Raw genomic sequence first — 22,223 nt, 5'->3', positions numbered from 1 at the left:
TATTTTATATACGTAATCGATTCAATATAAAATTTACGTTGGACACACATTTCTATCAGTAGAAAAAGGCGGAAAATTTGAGATTTGATCTACGATGAGTCGATGACGCTTACGCTTAAAGATCTTAGGAAAAAGATAATACGTTTATCTCTAATGTCCATGCTCCAGTGACAAGCGCCCTAGCTTATAGTCACCCTAATTAGAAAGAGATGCCCCGACCACGACCCACGATGAGATCTCATATGGACTCACTTTTTGGTCAATGTACAATATCCGGCTTATTCTCTAGGTCCGTGAAGTCACAACTGTCATGGCTATGGAAGGTAGAGGCAAGGAACAGAATCTCCTTGTATAGGCAGAACTGTTGCAAAAGTGTCCAGCTGTCAGCTATAAATAATAGTTCCAAATCTCTGCAGAGTAGCGCTAGAGTAGCTAAGAACCTAGGCGTTATTAACGGAGTGAAAGGCGCTGTCTATAATTAGATTTTTTTCTCAAGTATTTTAGGTATTGTAGCGCCACCTATTTATGGTTTTTTGTCAGACATTTTTTGGTATATGGAGTTTCTGTTCCTTGCCTCTACCTTCCATAGTCATGGCGGATTTAATTTACATTCGCGTGCATTGACAGATTGACACTAACAGTGACAGTTCCTCCAAGTGGAGTTAAAGAAAAAGAATAATTGGAGAAGTACGTTAATAATAATTAGTTAGTTAGTTTATTATTAATTTTATTCTGTATATCGTGTTTCGATATTTCGATTCTTGATCTGAGCTATCAGTTTTTGATTCAGTGCAATTGCTAAATAAGTAATATAGCCATGGGAAAGGGAAAGGTATTAAGTAGCGACGTGCGTAATGTTTTATACAAAGTTTTGACTTACTTTGAAATGGAGAAAAGAGACAAAAATACTTTATTACCATTAGATCGAGCCTTGGAACGTGCCACAATAGCTACAGGAGTGGCGCCGCGCACACTCCAAAGAATAAAAAAAGAAGCAGAGAGAATCAAAGCAGCTGCATTAGTTGATGGATCTTCAGACACAGACACAATTAATTTCCCAACTCCAAAAAGAAAAACCCCCAAAAGGAGATTAGGTATAGATGATGCTATGATAGAAGGCATAAGAAAAATCATCTGCAGATTTCAAACCGAGAAACAAAACATAACTTTAAAAAAAATCTTATTTGCTGCTCAGAATGAGTACAATTTTCCAGGAAAAATGAACACATTGCGTAGAATTTTGAAAGACAAACTGGGGTGCAAGTTCAAAAAATGTGACAAACGTCGCTGGGAACTGATAATGGAAAAGCCTCAAGATCTTGGACAGCAAGTGCAGGTTGGCAGTAACCCATCAGGAGATTTTGAACAGATAATAGTACCAGTACAGCCAGGGTTAATATTGCTTTAAATTAGTGTAGTTTTTGTTTAAAAATAAAAAGTATCTGAATTATTAATTCCTTTAATTTATTACATTTAGATTTACACCCCAAACAAAGGCCATGCTAGTATAAGTTGTGATTCTTTTACCAATGGTTTTATTCTTTTACTAGGATATTTTCCAGTTAGTGGGAATAACCCAGTTTTTTTTTTTCTCATCTAGATAACCAACTTCTATGGCAAGTCAACTCTTTGCGCCTACATTTTTAAAATTTGCCACCCTTTTCTACTGGCAAGGTTGTTTATGCCAGACTATATTGTACATTTACTAAAGACGATTAAGTATATGACTTAAATTACATTTTCATTATGTCATAGAAAAAAACAGACTAAAATTTTATTTACTTCCACATCAGAGACCACTCCAATTTTTTTAACTCACATACCCGGGTGGATTTCAAGATCTGGCGAAAAGTTATGTCTCAGTTAAATTCGTAAATGTATAAAAAAAATTATCTAAAAAAACTTAGTATGTTTTGCATGTTGCAACTTTTTTATTTGTTTTTAAGAACTTTTTTTTATATTCCTTCAATTAACATCACCAATAACTAAACAGTTTTTGTTAAATAATATTCTGAAAAAAGTGCATCTTTATGTTTAAAGTGAAAATTATTACATAGTTATCGTAAGATTGCGTCTTTTAGTTTTTTTTTTTTTTTTTTTATGGAGGATAGGCAGGCGTTTGGCCACGATCACACCTGATGGTAAGTGATGATGCGGTCTACGGTGGAGCACGCTTGCCTATGAGATACCTATTTACTCTAGCCTTGAAGAGATTCAGATTGTACTCATACGGAGTTATAAGTATCTTTTCCATATTTCCGTTGTATATGTAGGTTGAATCCCTGCCATTGCGCTGAAGATGTGTGCTCCTGAGTTGGCACCGGACTTAACGCGTCTTTTTCGGCTCTCTTACTCTTCTGGCGCAGACCCGACGCTTCCCGACCTCGTCAAAGTCAGCTTTGGTGCACCCGATCCCTAGTAATGGAGTCCATTATCGACTGCCAGCTCCTTCGGTACCTAAAGGACCACCAGTTGCTTAGTAACCGACAATACGGTTTCCGTAGAGGCGGCTGGGCTGGTGATCTTCTAGTACCTGACACATGTGCCTAACACACAGGCGATCGAGACAAAGGGTGAAGCATTGGCTGATAGTTTGGATATAGCGAAGGCCTTCGATCGCGTTTGGCAAAAAGCACTTCTTTCGAAGCTACCATCCTATGGGCTTCCCGAGAGATTATGTGTATAGGGGGTCAGTAGCTTTCCAGCAGACAGAACACAGAAGCATAAAGGTCGTAGTTGACGGTGAATGCACAGACTCCATGTCTGTGAATGCTGGTGTCCCCCAAGGCTGTGTGCTATCACTGACTGTATTCCTTTTGCATATCAATGACATGCTACAAATCAGCGGCATTCATTGTTATGCTGATGATAGTACAGATGCCTCTAATACCCCGGCTGCGCCAATATCTCTCGGGAAAACGTGCCATAACAAACTTGTGTCTGATATTGAGACTTCCCTAAAAGAAGTCTCCGAATGGGGTATTTAACCCTACCAAGGCACATGTTTGCGCGCTTACCGCAAAAAGTTAAGAGTTTGTCGTACGAGGGTTGATTGAAAAATTCGCGGCCTGGCCAATTAAAAAAAAAACTTTTTTCTTCCGCCATTTTGAACTGTCATTATTCAACTGTCTTCCCGCGAAATTTCAATTGGCGTCTATATTTAAAAGCAATTTTACGGCATATTTAAAGTTACGTGTCGGTAGATATCGTGAAAAAGGAGAAATTAGAGCAGCGTGCTGTGATTAAATACCTGCATAAAAAAGGATTGACACCGAAGCAAATTTATGATGATATGCAAAGTACATTAGGGCAATTCTGTCCATCATATACGATGGTGAAAAAATGGGCAGCTGAATTCAAGCGTAGACAAGATAGTATCGCAGATGACCCTCGTCCCGGGAGGCCAACAACAATGACTAACACGGACAAAAATCGCTCGCCGTACTAATTCACGTGAATGTCTAGACCTGTATGAAGCCGATACTCAAAACTTTTTGGAAAGATTTGTAACTATGGATGAGACGTGCGTCCACCACTATACTTACACCAGAGACCAAACAGCAATCGAAGCAGTGGGTTCGTCCTGGATCTCCGCCTCCCAAAAAAGCCAAAGCAATTTTGTCGGCCAATAAAGTCATGGCATCTGTTTTCTGGGATGCAAAGGGAATAATAATGGTTGAATATCTCCAGAGAGGTAAAACTATAAATTCCGACTATTATTGCGAGTTATTACGATTATTGCGAGAGATTACGCGAGACTCTGAAGATAAAAAGATCTGGAATATTGACAAAGAAAGTTATCTTCCACCAGGACAATGCACGTGTTCACACGTCACTAAAATCAATGGCGGAGATTGCCAAATGTGCATTTGAATTATTGCCCCACCCACCCTATTCACCCGATTTAGCACCATCGGACTTTCATCTGTTCCCCAATTTAAAAAAAACATATGGGTGGTATGAAATTTTCAAGCAACAAACAAAAGCAAGAGGTGGATGCCTATTTGGAAGGTCTCGAGGAAAGCTTCTTCAAAAGTGGTGTAATGGCTCTGGAATCCAGATGGAACAAGTGCATTCAACTCGACGGGGACTATGTACAAAAATAAAAATAAATTAAATACCTCTGTTTTGTTTTTAATATTCAGGCCGGGAATTTTTCAATCCACCCTCGTATCTCCTCGTTTTGAGAGCACTCCCCAGACTGCCACAGCCAGTATCGAAATCCTTAATTGGCGTCTAATGATAAGGACATAATAAAGTACTCAATAGTATTAAATTTGTGACGTGTAAAATGTACTGTTTATATTTACCAATAAAGTCTGTATTCTGACATCTCGAGCGAAGTCCTGTTCCGCGGCCATTTAGAGGGTAAAGCCAAATTAGCCTCAAAAAAACTCAGTGTGCTCAACAGATCGAGACAGTATTTCACACCGGCCCACCGCCTACAACTTTATAAGGCGCAGGTGCGCCCACACATGGAATACTGTTCTCATCTATGATGGGCAGAGGCATCCCAGTACCAACTTCTCCCTCTGGACCGCATCCAACGAAGGGCGACTCGAATTGTCGACTGCCAGCGTATTTCGGATCGGCTTGACTCCTTGGCACTGCGTTATCTGCGTAACGGGAAGTGCTCCGAGGAATTGTTCAGATTAATCCCTGCCACTTCTTTCGCCATCGCCCTACGCGACCATTCCATCTTCACCACTTAGATGGTGGCAGTCCTCAATTGTGCGTTTCTCTAGAAACTTCCTGCCTCGCACAGCTAAACTCTGGAATGAACTATCGTCTTCGGTAATTCCGGACCGATTACGACCTTCAAGAAAAGAGCGTACTTCCATCTTAAATCGGCAACGCACTTACAACCTCCTCGTGTTGCGGGTGTCCATGGGCGGCGGTAATAGCTTACCATCAGGTGATCCGTCTGCTCGTTTGCCTCCTATATCATAACAAATATATATGAAGAGAATGTCCCTTGGAAGGGTATACCTAAACGCTAAATCTGGATTCAGCAAGTGTTTTCTATAACAAGATGTATTTTTTCCGCAAAGGTACACAGGACTTCTTTGTGTGGAATTTAATAAGCTTCAATGTTGCCTTACACCATATTTTCATAAAGAACGTGGATTTAGAGTAAAACGCGATTTTTTTCAAGATGGCGGCGGTTCCTAGAGGTCATGAAAAAGCGGCCTTTGATTAATATGTATACCAAATTTTAGGACTCTTCCAGAGATTTCGAGGTTTGTCCTGTTCCGATTGTATTATACAATCGTATTCTAATTGCGGTTTAATAATACCTAGGAATGTACATACTTAATGGCGTTATTCATAAACGCGTTATTGGCCTAATTAGCTATGAATAGTTTGTCTTTATCTGTCATTTTCACTTAAGTATTTGTAAAAAAGGGATAAAACATAATTTAACTAAATCACGTTCGTAAAGCTTTATGAATAAGGAGGCTTCAGGGCAAGTTAATTAAAAGCTTGTGAAAAATAATAGAACATGTCCATCTTTACAAATATATTATTATTCGTGTACTTGTTCATTGCAATAAGACATTTTATGTACAAAATAACTTATTTATTTATGTAGTCTTTCTCTTCTTCTTTCCCTTACTCTTAGTAGTTTTGTCAACATTCCAGTACCAGAGCAGTTGGAGCACCAAGGCCGCATTCGCCGCGGTAGACACACAGTATGTTAGTATGATTATGGAGTCCCCAGTCTCTTGAATGGAAGTGAATATTCTGGCGACGGAGCCGCCAAACAGAAGAAACACGGTAACAGCTGATAGCTGGCCTGTGCTGCCGTTTTTGTAGTTTGTGATTACTTGAATTGACTGCAATAGACATTATAATGTTATAATTAAATCCTCCCAATAGCTGGTAAGTTATTCGATTATTTTTAGAAACTTTTCTTTCCATAAAAAAATCTGTTTTTTCGAATTGTTGCTTGCAAGGATTCAACTAAACCAACAGACATAGATATGCGTAAGAAGTGTGTTTATAACAGCAGACAATAGTAGTTATGTAAAGTAGCTGAATAGGAAGTATTAAGAAAACACCGAAAAAAAAGTCTGAACTCACGCATCGAGGGTTCCGTGCAAACTTTCAATTATCTCATCTAACAATAAATACGAAAGGCTTTTAACCATAAGTATACTAAGCATAATTGTGAACAACGCCATCTATTGGTAAATTGGCTAACTAATTTGAGCGACCTGTTTGTACTCATTTTGTACTAGTATTATGTCGGTATTATTGGGATATTTTTTCATTATGTGAAACGATTTCAATATTTTGTTTTATTTGAAAGAACGTATTTTTATTGTAAACCCATAATAAAAACCCGCAAAGGAGGTTAAATTGCAAATAAAATTGGAAAATGTTAATTGGTACTTAATTGCACCCGGGTACGTCCTTAAACTACGTCCAAAAGATAGGTATGGGCATTGTGAATGTCATCTCGCTTTGTGTGGTAGGGCACAGCCAGTGGATATCATTCCAGATCTAGAGCGGAGCCCAACTGGGGAAGTACCTCCACCTTACAGAATACCCCAGCCAACTTTGTGTTCCTGCCGGTGAGTAAGGGTTTAGGGTCGGCAACGCGCATGTAACTCCTCTGGAGTTGCAGGCGTACATAGGCTACGAAGACTACTTACCATCAGGTGGGCCGTATGCTTGTTTGCCACCGACGTAGTATCAAAAAAAAAAGGTGTGATTATATTTTTCTTTAATATTTATGATAATGTTAATGTTATGTAAAAATTTCATAATTTATCGATGGTAAACTTCGGAGATAAAAAATGAAATAAAAAAAAAACAATGTGTGGAAAAAATGTTTTGGAATGTTCAATTTGAGTTCTTTAAAATGATACCTCACTTGACCTAGTTACTAGACTGATATTTCGCCACCTTTTTATATTGGCGATTTTATACTTAATAAAAAAAGAAGTTATACTTTCAATGTGTCTGGGTTAGTGTTGTTCATAACTATTCCAAATTTCAAATTGATAGCTCAAGTAGTTCTGGAGATATTTGGCAATGTGACAGACAGGCGGACGGACAAACTGTCGCACAATAAGGGTATGCATGCGCATAATTATATTGCTGTTCCACTCACTCAAGTCACAGAGTGTCATTGACTGTCGGCATCATGGGCAGGACAGCAATATCAGGTCAATGTATGGAATTCTTTGTGCTTAGCATCCTTACTTAGTTTCTCAAATTACAAAGATTTTAAGCTCACCTTAGCAATAAGGATAATAGGAACATTAATGGCTTGCATATTCCACAAAATGTCTGTTGGAGTGTAGCCGCTGACTAGAACCGATACTAGGCCTGCATATGTGGCAAGGAACATTGTGGCCCCTCCTGTTGAACCTCCATAATGCAATACTAAAGCTGCAATTATTGCTGTCTGAATTGCTAAGAATGTCCCTTCACCCCAGGCACTGGAAAAAGAAAAAACTATATAGTAATTTCAGCTTAGTCAAATTTGTTTTTAAAAGACCCTTCAAGACATCTATGAAATTATGATGTTTATTTAACAGTTGCACAGGCTGGGCTATGAAAATCGCTGCCAATTTAGTTTGGTCTGACTCTAGACACTTCATTTACTTCACATTTTACATAATAAGTTTTTTTGGCAATAAATTAACTTTAATTTTTGATATAAGCATTTATCGCAGACTGTACTTTTCTTTCAACACGCAACTAGTACTCATCAAGACGATTCTGACAAAGCCAAAAACTATTAGGTTGCGTTGTTTTATTTTCCTATCACCACCACCTCCCACCTTGTGTCTCCATCATTACACGATCTTGATGGTACCATAATATTGCAATGTCATTGAATTTACATATGTATAAAAGGTTTCATTTTCAGCTTCATTGGAAACCATGAAGTGAGTCAAATTAAACTTACAAGATACATTGTAATGCAAGTTAAATAAAAGCTTGTAAAAAGGGCAAACAATCTTGTGTCTTTTTATTTAAAAACACTTTTGAAAAATAACTCACAGCAGATGTGTAATATAGCATATAATAAATTATGATCATTCTTTTGGTTTCATAAGTAATACTTAGGTACTATTTTTATAAAGCATATTTCAATAAAAATACACTTCAAGATTGTTCTTGAAGAGTTTTCTAATGTTAAAAAACTGTACAAGTGCGAGTCAGACTCGCCCACCAAGGGTTCCGTACTTTTTAGTATTTGTTGATATAGCGGCAAGAGAAATACATCATCTGTGAAAATTTCAACTGTCTATCATGGTACTTGTATTGGTATTTTATCTCTTATCTCTTGAAATACAGCCTGGTGACAGACAGACAGACGGACAGACAGTGGAGTCTTAGTAATAGGATCCCGTTTTACCTTTTGGATACAGAACCCTAAAAACGAAGTATACCTAAATTCTATAAATATAACCTTTTGATAAATGAATGATTAACAAATAAACATATATTTATCTACATCTTATTCTATTCACAGCATGCTCAATTGCTCCGGCAACCTTTTTCACTCCAGGATGCAACTACTTACCTAAATGGAAAACTCATAACATAACTATAAGCAAAGTTAGCAGTGATGGCAAAGAGCTCCAAGTACACTCCATAGACATTAATGCCTTCTGCACTTTTGCTGCCAAGAATCTTTAAGATTTGCGGCACCTTTACCAGAATGGAACCTGCTATGATTCCAATACCTAATCCTTTGCTCAACGTACTCTTAAAACAGGGAACTGGAAAACAATTATATGTGATAATTAGTATTTAGCATGGTAAATAATTAAAATTAACAGACATACAAGACTAATATAAGTTTATTGCTGTATATCAATTTTCTTAAGCGCCTCTACTTATCACATTTATCGATTAGGTATTCCTTTTTCAGAGAATATTAAGCCAATTTAAATCAATGCATATCAACCCTGAACCCTGATAATAGTATATTAACTAAACAGAGTTATAGACGTTATAGTAAAGCATGAAAATAAAGAATAATTACCATCGAGAAAGTTGTAGTTGTTAAAATATTCGTTGTAACAGTTTTCCGACAAAACGGAGAGCAGTAGTCCTTTTAAAAACTCCGCCATTTTACTAACATTTAAAATGAAAGTTAGCGATTCTACAATCCGGGTGCTATCTGGGATATAATGTTAGGTGAATCTATTGATTAGATAAAGCGACAGAAAAATATTCGTTTGCAGTCTCGACCTCACTTCGTTCACTGCACCCGTGCACCGACCGACACAGCAAGTACTGTCAGAGTGTCAGTTCAGTCAACTTCAGTCTGTCACTCTTTCATTGTCAAATGTCAGTAAGACGTGGCATAGTATAGCGTATGGCGTCAAGCCAGGGAGGCGACACTTAAAACGTAGTTAACATTAGTAAAGATGGCGGCGGTTTCTATTAATGGCATCCGATAACCTACTTTTGCGTAAAGTTGACTACCGATTGTGAAAACTACATCACCAGATGTCACTATAAAATTGGTGCAATTTAAAGGCATGAATACAACATTAAGAAGGTTGCATATACCACGTATATCAGGACCTATATTTATTCATAATGTTGTTACCTAGCAACTGTTGTTTACTGTGAAATAAATGTAAACAGAGATATGATTGATATGACCTTATTACTTCTCTATTAATTTTAAAGTGCAGAGCAGAGCAGAGTAAAATCGGAGCAAGCATTAAACACGAGTCAAATTCAAATAGGGAAATTAGAATCCCAAATATCCCAATAGTTCTAGTGTTTTAATTTTAACAGTGTTCAAGGCAATGCTGGGAGGTTCAGATATTTTCGAAGGTAAGAAGAAAATACCATCCTCCTTAGCGCTCATGCAGCGTTGAAAACAAGCGATGATTATTTTAATTTTGTTTACGACAAACATTTCCGCTGGCACTCTGCCAGGATTTGTGCAATTTGATACCGCTAAGTTAGACGAGATAGCGTGCATCTATAGAGGTACGTGCGTAGACGAGACATACGTCCTATGCCTGAAATTCATTAGTACAAGAAGTACCCGAACCACGACATCATTACGCATCGCATGTGTTTATTTTAAAGAATATCTGGAGCGAATTGTTTATGGAGCTAGAGAGCGAGACGAAATTACCTGGAATGCTCCTAATATGCACTTTACCTGTCCTTACTTTATGATGTTAAGGTCAAAGAAGAAACGCTCAGTTGAGAACTAGGCAAGTCAGTTATGCGCACATGAAAGAGTTCTAAGTCAGATTGAGATACAAGTCACAGAAGACGAAGCTAATGCAGCTTTGTACACAAAGATGACCAAAGGTAAAAAGAAGAACAATTCAAGTACTTACAACACCTAGTCTATTACTATATTGTATACCAAATTGAAAACAATAAACATATATTTGCTTTACTATAAAGTATGTATTTTTTGTGGTGTTCATTCTTTTAAAACTTTTCTACATAATATTAAGTCTACTTGGGCGGCTTACAAGTTAATATTTTGTTTGATATCTTGTACACAAAAAAACTATCAAAGTTACAAGAAATCAAACAAAAAATTGCCCAAGAAGACCTAATATTATGTAGTACGCAAGTACCTACACATAGGGATGCATATGTAGATGTGCACGCACACATACATAGCTAGTTTCGGATACAAATCAGAGATAGCGCTTCGAAATTAGCTTACTTAAAATGCTTCAAGAGGGCTCTCTTTTCCTATATACTTACTTTACTCTTTGCGTCAAGGAAATTCTCTATGTATGAAAAGTGTCCATCAAAAAACATTAAATAGGCGGCTCTATGGTTCATGTAATTCATGAGCCTACCTAGCGCCACCTGAGAGATTAGGAACTATTATTTAAAGCTGAAAGCTGGGGTATAACCGCGAAAATCGTAGTTCGTCAATTGCGGGCATTTTCTCTGTCACTCTAATTACGTCTTAGTGAGAGTAAAAGAGAAATATCCCCGCAATTTGCGAATTTCGGTTTTCGCGGTAGGCCCCCTGGTCACTTTTGCAATAGTTCTGCCATAAGAAATTTTCCTACTTTTGATTCCACACTCCACAGGACAGAACATACGCAATGCGCCAAAGTAAAAACACGTTTTAACATTCCTGACATGATCGTGCCGCTCGGAGCCGGGCGGCGCGAGCAGTGGTTCGCGCGGCACGATCAAAATGTATAGAATTGTTTTGGATGACAGCGGCGGCCGCTAGCCGCGCCGTTAAGTCCAGTTCGCGGCCTTAGAATAAATACAAAACTTTCTTTGAGCTCTGTTCATAATAGTGGCGCCACCCTGGTCAACCCATGAAACATTTTTCACAAGCCATGCGGTGCCCGAGTACTTACGAGAACCGCTTCCACAGTTCCACACTAGGCCTGCATAATCCTTGCAGGAATAAGTACGCGATTTTCAATACTTGCCGACGTTCTTCCCATTCCTATTTGCTACGTCTGGCGTCGGTTCGTGTACGATCCTCCACGTTTTGCTTATTGTACCCGACGAAATTGATTTACCTATCATTACTGATTTAGTAATTTAATCCCAGAACAACTTCATCTAGCATGCATTGACATATATATCTAAGGACGGGCCTTACGGGCAATAAGAATGGTGCTAGTTCAGTGGTGTCACTCACAAATTCGAGCCAATCGTACAGTCTAACGGAACTAGTTGCGACCAATCGCGCGCGTGATGCGAACTCATCAACCGCGTTGCGGCGTTAGACTGCACGATTGGTTCGAATTCGTGTGCGTGACACCGCTGTACTGGCCCCATTCTTAATTGTCCGTAAGGCCCGTCCTTAGATATATGTATATGACAATGCTATCATGTAATTGGTGTACAAAACTGCATTACAGATAGCGGGATGCAGAATTTTCCCTATTTTGGACAGCGCCATCTAGCGTGCGTTTGGTGAACTCGTGGAAAATGAAGCAATCAGCATACATATATTATTTATTTTACTCTTTGGTCAGCACGTAAAGGCTCTCTTTATTCTTCAAAAACTAATGAGAAAGTCGCATTTTTAACTCGGGAGTAGCAAAATTGTGATGGAAAATTTGAGTATCTCCATGTTAGTTGTTAGAATTGACTTGTTTTTGAGAAATAATTCTGCATGATAAATAGTTGTATGAGTTTTCCTCACGTTTACGTGGTAAAAAAATGGTTTACTCGGGAGCCAAGTTCCTTAACCCTCGTGTTTTGAAACCCTCGCAAAGCTCAAGATTTCACTTTTCGACAACTCGCTACGCTCGTAGCTCAATATTGAATTCTTTCACTTACTCTGGTATCAATATAAGCACGGGAGTTAAACAACTTTTCCCTAAGAAATTGCGAGACTAGCAAATCAAAACAAATGAAACAAAATATGCATAATTCAAAGTAAGATCTCTTCGATCGATAGTTATGCAATTGATAAGGTATGAATTGTAATGCATAACAAGAAAACAAAACACTTGTAGTAGTCTAAGATTTTATTTATGAAACAATAACAATATAGTTGGGTGAATAATTCTCAGGATAAAAAGTTATATTACTTAAAACTTTGCTAAAACGTTCACGATCTCCGCTGTCGATGTAAAATTCTAGATTATAGAGAATTTAAGCAGAATAAATTGTTTTCCATAGATAAATCAGTGCCTTGTTCAAAGGCGTAACCTTACGTCCAAAAAATAAACTACAATACCTTAAATAATTATGTATTCCTCTGTAGAAATGCTAGTAGGTTATGTACAGTAAAAGTAATTAATTTCGAAATCATACCCCTAGAATGCTACTAAACAAGTTTAAAATAAAATTGTAAAGTTGCCAAACATTGGTAATGTGTAATTTTCAGTAAATTATACGTTGTGTCAATTAATCTACGTATTTTAAGTGGAACATCAGGAATATGCGACCATAGTGGCGGGGTAAGGCCAAAATTTTATGTGGGCAATGTTACATTTTGCGAGGCTCTCTGGTGGCGAAAGAAATAACGAACATTTTTGCGTTGTGTCCGAGTATACACTTATTTGAGGCGCGAGGCTGTAGGCGGTGGCCCACGTCGCTCACGCCTAACGCCGGCCTCTGTAACCATTGCAACACACTAGGTTCCAATCTTATCCTTCTATATATTCAGTAGATTTATTGACACACACATTGCCAGAATCTTTGCGATACTTACCGATGTTTGATAATAATTGATAAACGGATACAAACAGAATATATACATACAATTCTTAACAGTAATTTATAAATCTAGACATTTGTTTGCAAATTACAACGGCGTATTCATCTTGCATTCAGCATTTCAAGGTTTATTTTACTCCTAAAATAATATCTACAACTATATATCTACTATCAGCATATTTTGTACAGTCAGGTATCAATACATGTGCATTTTTCTCATATTAAGTAGGTAGTGACGGCATTTTCTTCTTCTTGTCTGTGTCATCATGTTGTGATAAGGATCATGGCCGATTTTATTAGTAAACGAACGCTTATTCTGGGCTATAACCGCGAAAATCGAAGTTCGTCAATTGCGGGCATTTTTCTGTTACTCTAATTGCGTCTTAGTGAGAGTAAAAGAGAAAGATCCCCGTTATTTCCGAATTTCGACCACGTTCGACGTGTTTACGTCTCTGTCGCACTTACGTAGGAATTAACAAATGCGACAGAGACGTAACACGTCGAACGTGGTTCGCGGTAGGCCCTCTGCTCTATACGTATACAGCACAACCAACCAACGATTTAAACCACGACACACATTTGAAAGTTTAATACTCGACTAGACTGTACATAATACTCACGAAGCCAATTTGCTGAACGCCTATAATAACAAAAGGCCTAGCAACATAAGAAACGTATTAAAAATCGCCCGATAGTACTATTAGTGAAACTGTACTTTTAGCATTACTGAGCAATTGAATTTAGTTTAATCGGTTCGACCTACGTTCACTAGACTTTATACGCCGAACATTGAAGAAGTGCAGTATCTATAATAATGATGTAGTACCACAATTTGAATTTTTTATATATTTTCATGGGAATTAAAAAAATCACTCAACACGCTCCGTCAGATAAGGTAAACAATCCTATTCTCGTATGTGTGTGTGTTTATATATGTAGTGTGTGACCATTCTGAAAACCTGCGGTGCCATTACTGCCAATGCATTTTGTAGATGGCATGAACTGGATTGTTTGCCTTATGATTAACATAAACTTACTTTTGAGTAATGTATTATTGCAAAGTCTATAACAAACTATACCTTTAAAATTGATTTTGGACACAATATAAATACAACAATCATGTTGTGACAATCTTAAACCATGTATCAAGCGTATCTCTATGACTGTGACTACTCACAAAAAGGCAATTTTTCAGATACTAATAATTTTAAAAGATTTTTAGGGACATCTCATGAATAAACTTACTTTCTTTCTGAAATTAACTTTTCAAGGACGCTAACTGCTAAGTACGAACAATTTCACACATGCCAATGCCACTGTGCGTCCTTAGCGTCCTGATTTGATTTGATCGAGTTTCAGTTAACATTATTTCGTTTTACCACCAAGGCCGCGCATTGTATGTGACCTCATCATAATAATGGAAGGAAGAAACCATTGGCTATTTTACTGCATTCTATAGTTTACTATTGCATCTATTATTCTATTGAGCAGTTCTTTCTTACATTTAGAAGGCAGTCCACGGACATGTACTATCAATGGCAGGTATTGCTTGAATTACTTGTTAAACCGCACCCACTTAACAATAGTTATTTGTTTCACAAGTGGGCAAAGTTTTTTTAACCTCTCGTTCTAATATTGATACCCGAGCAAGCGAAAAATTCCAAAATTAAAAAAATTTAATCTTGAGCGTTGAGAGGGTTCAAGGCACGAGGGTTAAACAAATTTTGCCATCGAGTAAAACACAACATTTTTCACCACACCAACACCAGGAAAATACTAACTGTAAAATATCAAACAAAATCAATTAAAAATGAACCTTATTGAATATTTATCAGTTAAAATTAACATTTAAAAGTCAATTCTACCAGCCAACATAAGAAAACAACTCAAAATTTGCATTTGATTACTTTGCCCCACATGAGGATAAAATGCAACCAGCTGGTGTGGTGAAAAGTTAATTTTTAGGATTCACACAACATTTAAAAGTAAAGATAACATCCTGGCCGATAAATTATCAATTTAGAAAGATATTATGATCAAATTACAATGATGAAATATTAATAAATACCAGACAGTTATAACTGAGGGCCTACCGCTCAGGGATCGGAAACCGGTATTTTTTCTATGGGAACGAAATAGTACATTACGATACAAGTGCGAAAAATAGGAAATTCGAAACGAGTGGCGATAAATTAAAACACGACCGAAGGGAGTGTTTTAAATCGACACGAGTTGCGAATTACCTATTCGCACATGTATCGTACAACGTTTTACAGTACATATGGCCCTTTAAATGTTCGACACAGTAACATAATATGCTACTTCTCGCACTAGTGCTATAAAGTAGCCCCATATGTACTGTAAACGGTATTTTTTCGTTCTTTGTTAATTATTTCATTTCTAATTGGGCAATCTAATAATACGAAGTCGTTATCTAAAAACACAACCGAGTCCTATATTTGGAGTAAAAAATAAACCGAAATAAAAGTTTATTTCAAAGTTTTTCCAATAAATCGGTTCCGATCCCTGCTACCGCTAACCACTTCATTGTTCAATAATATGCGAGAGATGCATGCTGATATATGGTGAAACGGAAAAATACTCTTGCTAGGGCCCGACGTCGTGTTATTAGGATTTTTCACGCCTAATACGCTTTTCAGCTGAAAACGCTTTTGACAAGGTCTTAGGAGGATTAATCGGGTTTACTGTATTTACATTTTTACAGTACATATGGGGCTACTTTATAGCACTAGTGCGAGAAGTAGCATATTATGTTACTGTGTCGAACATTTAAAGGGCCATATGTACTGTAAAACGTTGTACGATACATGTGCGAATAGGTAATTCGCAACTCGTGTCGATTTAAAACACTCCCTTCGGTCGTGTTTTAATTTATCGCCACTCGTTTCGAATTTCCTATTTTTCGCACTTGTATCGTAATGTACTATTACCTAGATATTAACAAAATTATTTAAGAAGGTTGTGTTTAATGTCTGCTCTAAACGATATAATGCAGTGCGTTCTTTTCTTAGCTTTTTTTTAAAGTTTGAATTTTTCTAACCTCTAAAGTTGTAATCAACTTTTTCTTCCGAAATGCTAGGGTTCCAATGATATCTAATATTGCGTCAATAATATGTAAGTGACACTATAATTCAGTACATAGTATCTCAGATTTAATTTTGGGGGAAAAGTTATTACTATTTTTGAGGTTATAGAATTTCTAATCTGACAAAAAAACGGAGTATAACTGCATGTTCATACTTTCTATGCAGTTCCATAGTAAAAAATATTACACCCAGATTTAATGCATTTGCATGTACAGTCAGCATCAAAAGTAGCGGATGAAACAACGCGTCAAAAGTATCTGATATTCCGGATAACTTTTCCAAATACAGATAAATCTCTAAAATTCACATTCAAAACTATATCTTTTTCAGTCTTAATTGTTCTACATATAGAACCATCCCTTTTTGTTAAGCTGTTACAGAATGGTAGATACTTTTGAAGCGTTGTTTGATCCGTTACTTTTGATACTGACTGTACCTAATTATATCCCTTCATTTCAGGTCATAGCAAATTAAAACAATCTTTTTGTATTAATCTCCTAAGGCTCACGGTCCTAGCTATAGGTACTTATTCTTTTTAGGTCTGATCTTTCTAATATCAGATAAAGTTATCTGTCAGATATATATAGCATGCTCCCTTTCTTTCATATGCAAGAAGAAAAAGAGAGTTTCATATTTATCTGGCATATATCTTTATTTGATATTTGAAAAATCAGACCTTAATGACATTAAAAATCATTCTCAAATAGAACAGAGTTGCATTTGCTTTGTTTTGTTTAATTTTCAAACAAAACAAAATCAACTGTGTATGTTAAAATTTCAGTAACGTAATTTGTATGGTTTGGCCTTAGGAGGTTAACAGATTTTTTATGAACTACAAGATTTGGCCACAAATGTTGTTCTAGACAATCAAGTGTACAAGATAATTTTGAATAAAATACTATAATTTATACTACTTCTATAATGGAGAATGTTATGAATGCATGGTTCACAAAGTTCACAATCCACATGTTTTGTACTCATGAGAGTGGTTTCAGAGAGAATGACAATTTAGGTCGCGAGTTATTTTTACCTAAGATTTTCTTTTGTTCCTCCTTAATCCTCTTTTCTTGTTCTTTTTTCAGTTTTTGTTTTTCTTCGTCCATTTTCCTCTGTTCTTCAATCATCGCTAACCGCTCCTCAGCCTGGAATGAAGTTAGCACATTATACACAGATTCAAGCAGCAGAATCAGACGAACTTGTAGTACGAGGGTGGATTGAAAAATTCGCGGCCTGAATATTAAAAACAAAACAGAGGTTTTTAATTTATTTTTATTTTTCTACATAGTCCTCGTCGAGTTGAATGCACTTGTTCCATCTGGATTCCAGAGCCATCACCACTTTTGAAGAAGCTTTCCTCGAGACCTTCAAAATAGGCATCCACCTCAGCTTGGACCTCGGCGTTGCTTGAAAATTTCATACCACCCATATGTTTTTTTAAATTGGGGAACAGATGAAAGTCCGATGGTGCTAAATCGGGTGAATCGGGTGGGTGGGGCAATAATTCAAACCCACATTTGGCAATCTCCGCCATCGATTTTAGTGACGTGTGAACACGTGCATTGTCCTGGTGGTGGAAGATAACTTTCTTTGTCAATAATCTAGGTCTTTTTATCTTCAGAGCCTCGCGTAATCTGCGTAATAACTCGCAATAATAGTCGGAATTTATAGTTTTACCTCTCTGGAGATAGTCAACCATTATTATTCCCTTTGCATCCCAGAAAACAGATGCCTTCTTCACGGGGACTATGTAGAAAAATTAAAATAAATTAAAAAACCTGTTTTGTTTTTAATATCCAGGCCGCGTATTTTTCAATCCACCCTCGTACATAAATAATGCACATAAAATTTTCTACAGAAACAAATCTGTAAACTTTTCTCTAAGATCAATATTTCAAACAATATTAAAGGGGGAAAGTAAATCACGATCAATTCACAAGTCCCTTTTTTTTTAGTTTTTGGCCCAAAGCAAAAAATGTTCTATCACGCAAAAAATCTATATAAAATTGCCTAAAAGAAAGATTCCATACACTTTTTCGCTAGGATCAATATTTAAAAAGATATTAAAGCGGGAAAGTTAATTAAAATCCATATTATGGTCCATTTTGCTATAAGGGTTCCCTTTTTGCCATTTTGCAGCATTATACGGTCACCATCATATATCGGAGCGACGAAGGTGCTCACAAATATCTGAACACGCCTCTATTTTCGAGGCGTTAGAGCGCGTGTTCAGATATTTTTAGCACCTCGGCCATTGATTAAGTGACGCAGAAATCAAATTCCTTGACTATGATTGCATATAAATGTAATGACCTCAAGGATTTTCAAGAGATGTTCAAGCACAACAAAAACAACCGTCTGAGAGGTCATCACTTAAAACTAGAAAGGCATAGGTCTCACAGTAACCCATACAAACAATTTTTCAGCAATCGAGTGGTGAGGGCTTGGAACAAACTCCCAGAAGATGTGGTTTCAGCACAAAATGTAAATTAGACAAGCATATTATATCTACTACTCGTTCATGATAACTATCTTTGTGAATACTGGATACAGGTCATATCAGTTGTCATAACTGCCGGTCTGCTTATTAAATAATAAATAAAATAAATAAATGCTGATAATTTGAGATGTACTCACCAACTTGCGTTGGGCTTCTTCAATCCGTCTATTATTTTCTGCCATGATATCCTCCAGCTCTTTCCTTTTACGAGCTTCTTCCTCCTGAATGACAGAAAATAAATATTAGCACAGTTTTAAAAATTTGTGGTTAAACATTGATAAACCAAAGACTGTTGATATAAAAGAAATTAAAGCTCGCATTGGCCACATTCTACAAAATATTAAGTGCATATTTATTTTATATTCCATAATATAATATGAGTCTAAGGTCTCATTTTCCTGTAATACACAAGTAAGATAAAATAAAAACAATCTTTGTTGAGAGGTGAAACAGTCACCTTGATTAATTAAATCATAAATTTAAAATCATCCCCTTGTTCAAGAAAATTTAGATTTGCGTATCAAATTAAATTATGGCCTATTTCAGGTAAATTCACAAAAGCTGGCACACCTTAAGTGAACATCCTATCGATTCAAGCAGTTCATTATCATGTTGACATACACACATACAAACTTTCAATCACTCATTCCTTGCCAGCTTTGGCAAATCAACCTTTATGTTACATAAAATGTTGTTATACAAAAATTAATTTAAGAAATACCTTCAGTATTCACGACTGGCTCCTCAAGCTGCAACTCCAATAAATTCTTACTGCTTCTGGCTCTTGCTCAGTCTTCCGACCTGACTTATAGACTACGTGACTGCCAAGGACAGTCAAGTGAACAGTTTAAAAAAACTAGCGATCTGCCACGATGGCACTTACATAAGGGCAGGGCATCCTGCCATGGCAGGAGAATGTGCATGTAAGGAATGTCCAGTTAACATTCGAGCAGCCACTAAGGCAGTAACAACAGTAACGAATTTAAGAAATTATTCTTGTAAGCACTCGAACTACACCTGACTGGACCTTTAACATGATCGAAATAATACTTTTATTAGTTTTTTTTGTATTTTTAAAGTTGTCATTAAGTATTGCATTACTTAAGTGTTTATTAGTTGCGAGAACAAGGTCTGTAGTCGCAGGGAGGGGTTTGTCATGTGGAAAAGCAATGTAGGAATCATTGCGTTTTCACATGACTGAGAGGGCTTGGTGGCAGGTACCTGTCGAGCAAGCTCCTCCCGGCGCTGTTGCTCTCGCTGTCTCTCCAACTCTTCCATCATCTCTTTTTCCATCTTGCGCTTTGCTTCCTCAACTCTCTTAGCTACTTCTTGTTCAATTTCGTCTTTTCTTTTTTCTAATTCCTCTTCAACTCTTTTCTTGACAAGGAGCTCTATTCTTTTTGCAGCTTCTTCTTCCACCACCTGAAAAATATGCTTTATTAAAAATATTTCAAAATTCATTCTATTTCAAATATTGTAAGTAAAACTATTTAGGCTGTATATATTTTTTAAGTAGATGCAAGTTAGCATCATGGCATAGCTCAGATCTAACATACCTTTATAAACAATAATAAGCTATTAAATCTTTTTTAAATAACCAAAACAAGTTAATATAATCAAATGTGTCTTTACAATGAATTAACCTTTTGTTCAGCTTCTCTAACACGTCTCTGTCTCTCCATTTCCGCCAGACGGTCCACTTCATCCATTTTACTGCGTCCTTTAGACTTTTTCCTATGACTCCTGCCTCCATCATAGGATGCTTCACTACTTGTAGACGATGTAATGGAATGTGACCTTTTCCTGCAACATTATATTAACACAACATGAGACGGCATTTTTAAATATTGTTAATCAATACATCCCGCTAGCAATAACTTCATTTACCTTGATTTGGAGCTTCGTTCCCTCGGTTTATCGGTGTGTTTGGAGCTTCTGCTACGCGATGTAGATCGATCCTTGGAGCGGCTCTTCTTTCTTGAATGTTTACTGCTCTTGTGATGGCGTCTTGGAGATTTACTTCTTGATCTCGAACGGCCCATTGTTAGATAAATAAATGCGTGGAAATATAGAAAAATACTCCTATGAATATTAAAAATTAACCATGCCTATAACACAGATTATGACACCATCATCCATTTTGCAAGGACACGCGATACAGATAACACAACGTTGTGTATTCAATTGTAAGCAGTTATGTTGGCAAGCCTTAATTTTTAGAGTTTTATGAAATGGGGCCAAAAGAAAAAAATAACATTAAACTGGCAATAGCGCGAAGTTTAAGTTTTGTATGGAAGATCGCACTAAAACGTAGTGATTATATATTATGCTCTTTGGATCGCACTATCTTCCAAATTTGACTTATAAAAATGGTTGATTTCGGAGTGGTTAATAGTACAGTCAGCGTCAAATACTTTGTAGCAGTCAAAGTGGCCAAATAGTTCGGTACACCATACTAAATATATGGTGTACCGAACTATTTGGTTACTTTGGTTGCTACAAAGTATTTGACGCTGACTGTACCAAAGAGTGTTAGCATATCAAAGGCCCTACCGCGAGAAACGAAAATGTAAAGTTTGTTATCTGCCTCTATCGCTTTTCCATATTCGTGCGAGATAACGAAATCTAGGTTTTTCATTGTAAGCCCTTTAGTGAAGAACTGAAGAGGAAAGGGGATGATCACTTCTCCATAAAAATGAACTCCTCAGTCTCCTCCCTGGGTATTGATATTATAGTCTAAGATACGATATAAGAAATATATACCCTCATCTGTTATTTATTAGTGATAAGAAATAAAATAAATGATAGATAATATACACATTGCAAATAGATTGCCTAGTTAAATTGCGTACAGACAGAGGGTATTTCTTATACCGTACCTCCGACTATTATGGAAATTATTATTACGCAGTTTAATGTATTTTAAACACAGCCCGCACGTTTGATTTTTTTCATATTTTTGAGTAAGGAGCTTTTAACAATTTGTACCTAAGTTTCTCCTCCCCTCTCACTGACCGATGACATCAGCTTTGACATATGTTTGTCTCTTTTACGAGGTTCAATCTTAATAATGTAGAGTTTATTACTCTGTAATATTGCGATGTTTAGATAGTTATTTGTTTTCTTATATTTTTCACTGTAGCTATGATATGGTGTTAAATTAATTTGTAACCTTTGCGCTTACTTGTAAAGCATGCTGTGTACGCTAGTTTTTAAGCCATGATGTAGTGATTATATGCTCTTTGGCCATGATTGTATGTTTCATGATATTGTTTGATTTCTGTTAAGTGTACCCAATAAAGTAAAATGAAAATAAGTACCTAATTGTTAAAAGCTCCTAATTATTATAAAAATTTAAAAATCGAAAAACATCAAAAGAGAAGACATATATGTCATTGATATCAATGATATTATATAACTATAGATTATACTCATTCATAGTTAAGGAGCACAAAAAT

The 22,223-nt window shown here is 36.6% G+C and overlaps 2 protein-coding genes and 1 long non-coding RNA gene across 3 annotated transcripts; 1 reads left to right on the top strand and 2 right to left on the bottom strand.

Moving 5' to 3' along the window:
• The first annotated feature begins 583 nt into the window (after positions 1 to 583).
• LOC133517618 (uncharacterized) lies at positions 584 to 1,450 on the top strand. Its single transcript, XR_009799389.1, has 2 exons — positions 584 to 687; positions 924 to 1,450. It is a non-coding gene; the product is annotated as an uncharacterized LOC133517618 (long non-coding RNA).
• Positions 1,451 to 5,506: 4,056 nt separating this feature from the next.
• LOC133517616 (mannose-P-dolichol utilization defect 1 protein homolog) lies at positions 5,507 to 9,340 on the bottom strand. Its single transcript, XM_061850961.1, has 4 exons — positions 9,011 to 9,340; positions 8,546 to 8,744; positions 7,247 to 7,451; positions 5,507 to 5,837 (listed from the first exon to the last, which is right to left on the bottom strand). Exons 1-4 carry the CDS (start codon positions 9,096 to 9,098, stop codon positions 5,586 to 5,588), a joined length of 744 nt encoding a protein of 247 aa, XP_061706945.1. The 5' UTR covers positions 9,099 to 9,340; the 3' UTR covers positions 5,507 to 5,585.
• Positions 9,341 to 12,449: 3,109 nt separating this feature from the next.
• On the bottom strand, positions 12,450 to 20,923 carry LOC133517628 (UPF0430 protein CG31712-like). The gene is made up of 5 exons (XM_061850978.1): positions 20,653 to 20,923; positions 20,409 to 20,568; positions 19,987 to 20,187; positions 18,903 to 18,986; positions 12,450 to 17,410 (listed from the first exon to the last, which is right to left on the bottom strand). The coding sequence occupies exons 1-5, from the start codon at positions 20,805 to 20,807 to the stop codon at positions 17,246 to 17,248; spliced, it is 765 nt and encodes a 254-aa protein (XP_061706962.1). The 5' UTR covers positions 20,808 to 20,923; the 3' UTR covers positions 12,450 to 17,245.
• Between the last annotated feature and the right edge of the window lie 1,300 nt (positions 20,924 to 22,223).

The sequence above is a fragment of the Cydia pomonella genome, chromosome 5 (assembly GCF_033807575.1).
Source record: "Cydia pomonella isolate Wapato2018A chromosome 5, ilCydPomo1, whole genome shotgun sequence".
Taxonomy (NCBI): domain Eukaryota; kingdom Metazoa; phylum Arthropoda; class Insecta; order Lepidoptera; family Tortricidae; genus Cydia; species Cydia pomonella.
The sequence above is the reverse complement of the archived record's forward strand: the minus strand, read 5'-3'. Positions and strand labels throughout refer to the sequence as shown.